Source organism: Ochotona curzoniae, unplaced genomic scaffold (genome assembly GCF_017591425.1).
Source record: "Ochotona curzoniae isolate NIBS_2020 unplaced genomic scaffold, NIBS_Ocur_1.0 scaffold_1852, whole genome shotgun sequence".
Taxonomy (NCBI): domain Eukaryota; kingdom Metazoa; phylum Chordata; class Mammalia; order Lagomorpha; family Ochotonidae; genus Ochotona; species Ochotona curzoniae.
Genome location: NW_024467087.1, coordinates 41,799,903 through 41,801,595, shown reverse-complemented (window position 1 = coordinate 41,801,595; position 1,693 = coordinate 41,799,903). Strand labels below are relative to the sequence as shown.

Sequence of the window (1,693 nt, the reverse complement as noted above, 5' to 3'; positions counted from 1 at the left end):
ATGGAGACCAGAAAGGGAAAGCCAGCGACAGGGCGAGCTACACGTCGTTCCCTGGTGTACTACCTGCAGGACCGCCAGATGGGTGCACAGGGACGCAGGGCACAAGGGGGGTTTGAAAGCCAGCTGAGCAGCCTTGCAGCACGGAGCCTGCCCCACATGCTGAGGGAGCACCAACTGGACCTGGGCTCCCTCGACAAAGTGTTCGCCTCGCAATGGCTGAATAGCAGGGAGGTTGTGTGTGGCACCAAGTGCAACAAGCTCTTCAGGCTGGATGTGTACTCGGGCCAGATCACACACTGCAACATGATGGTGGACAGACAGCCTACAGCAGCCGGGAACCTGCCTGGCTGTGGCATCCACACCATTGAGCTGAATCCCTCCAAGACACTTCTGGCCACAGGGGGCAAGAACCCCAATAGCCTGGCCGTGTACCAGCTGCCGACCATGGACCCTGTGTGCCTGGGTGACATCCAAGGCCACAAGGACTGGATCTTTGCCAGCGCCTGGGTGAGTGACACCGTGGTGGCGAGCGGCTCCCGTGATGGCACCCTGGCTTTATGGAGACTGGACCCTGAACTTTTCCATGATCCCATTGATTTGCACAGTAGCAGTGGTATTCCTGTGTATGGCCACATCCGTCCAGCACATGTGGTAGATATCTCTACACACAGCCCTCTTCCCAGTCACCATGACGTGCGTGCCCTGGCCTTCAACAGCAGGAACCAGGAGCTGGGATCAGTTTCCCTGGACGGCTACTTCCACCTCTGGAAACCTCAGAGAAACCTGTCCAGATTGCTCTCCATCAGGATGCCCTACGTTGGAGGGAATGTGTGCATGACCTACTGCGATGAGTTCTCCCTGTATGCTGTGGGTTCCAGTACCTATGTCACTTTCCTGGATCCACGCCAGCCCCAGCACAACTTAAGGCCCCTGCACTGCAGGGAGTTTGGCACCAGTGTGTGCTCATTGAGCTACAACCAGGACATTATCACCTTGGGAACAGTGCATGGCTCCCTACTCTTCTATGACATCCGTGCCCAGAAGTTCCTAGAGGACAGCCGCGACTTCCGCCAGGACTCTACTCCAGGGTCTGGGAGGAGAATACTCAAGCTCACCTGTAGCAGGGGCTGGATCGACCAGGATACCATCTGGGAAGACCAGAATGTACGTTTGAACCAACTGCCAAGTTCCCTGTACACCCACTGCTACAACTGGCCAGATATGAAGCTCTTTGTGGCTGGGGGGCCTCTCTTTTCTGATCTCCGTGGAAACTATGCTGGCCTGTGGAGCTGAGGATGGCTGCTATTGCTCAAGGTACACATAGCCCTCTCTATTCTCTTCTATCTTCCATTGCTGTGTTGCGTTTATTGTTTTTAATACCCTAAATTTTGCTTTTCAGGAGGAATTCGCCAAATGTTACCCTCCCTCCTCCGTGCAGAGAAATAGAAAGATCCTCTCATCATTCAAACTTCTGAACACTTTTCTTCCTCAACTTAAACTGACTTTTCAGATGTACAAATCCCCGAACTTGAGTATATTTCAGTGTTTATCTCGGTCATTGAATGATTCACATGTTCTGTTTCTTTAAGGGAATTCAGTCATGTTTTTAAAGTTGATGATATTTTATTTTTGCTCAAGCCTGGCATTTCATCATACCCTGTCAGTACTTTTCATTCCAGACATAGTGTATAAT

General features: G+C 52.0%; 1 protein-coding gene across 1 annotated transcript; it reads left to right on the top strand.

The window, feature by feature from the left end:
* LOC121169094 (DDB1- and CUL4-associated factor 12-like protein 2) lies at window positions 1-1,293 on the top strand. Its single transcript, XM_040999558.1, has one exon. It carries the CDS (start codon window positions 1-3, stop codon window positions 1,291-1,293), a length of 1,293 nt encoding a protein of 430 aa, XP_040855492.1.
* The last annotated feature ends 400 nt before the right edge of the window (window positions 1,294-1,693 follow it).

Bases quoted from the DNA above. Each gene is read 5' to 3' on its own strand.
- LOC121169094 (XM_040999558.1), top strand. From the start codon at position 1: ATGGAGACCAGAAAGGGAAAGCCAGCGACAGGGCGAGCTACACGTCGT.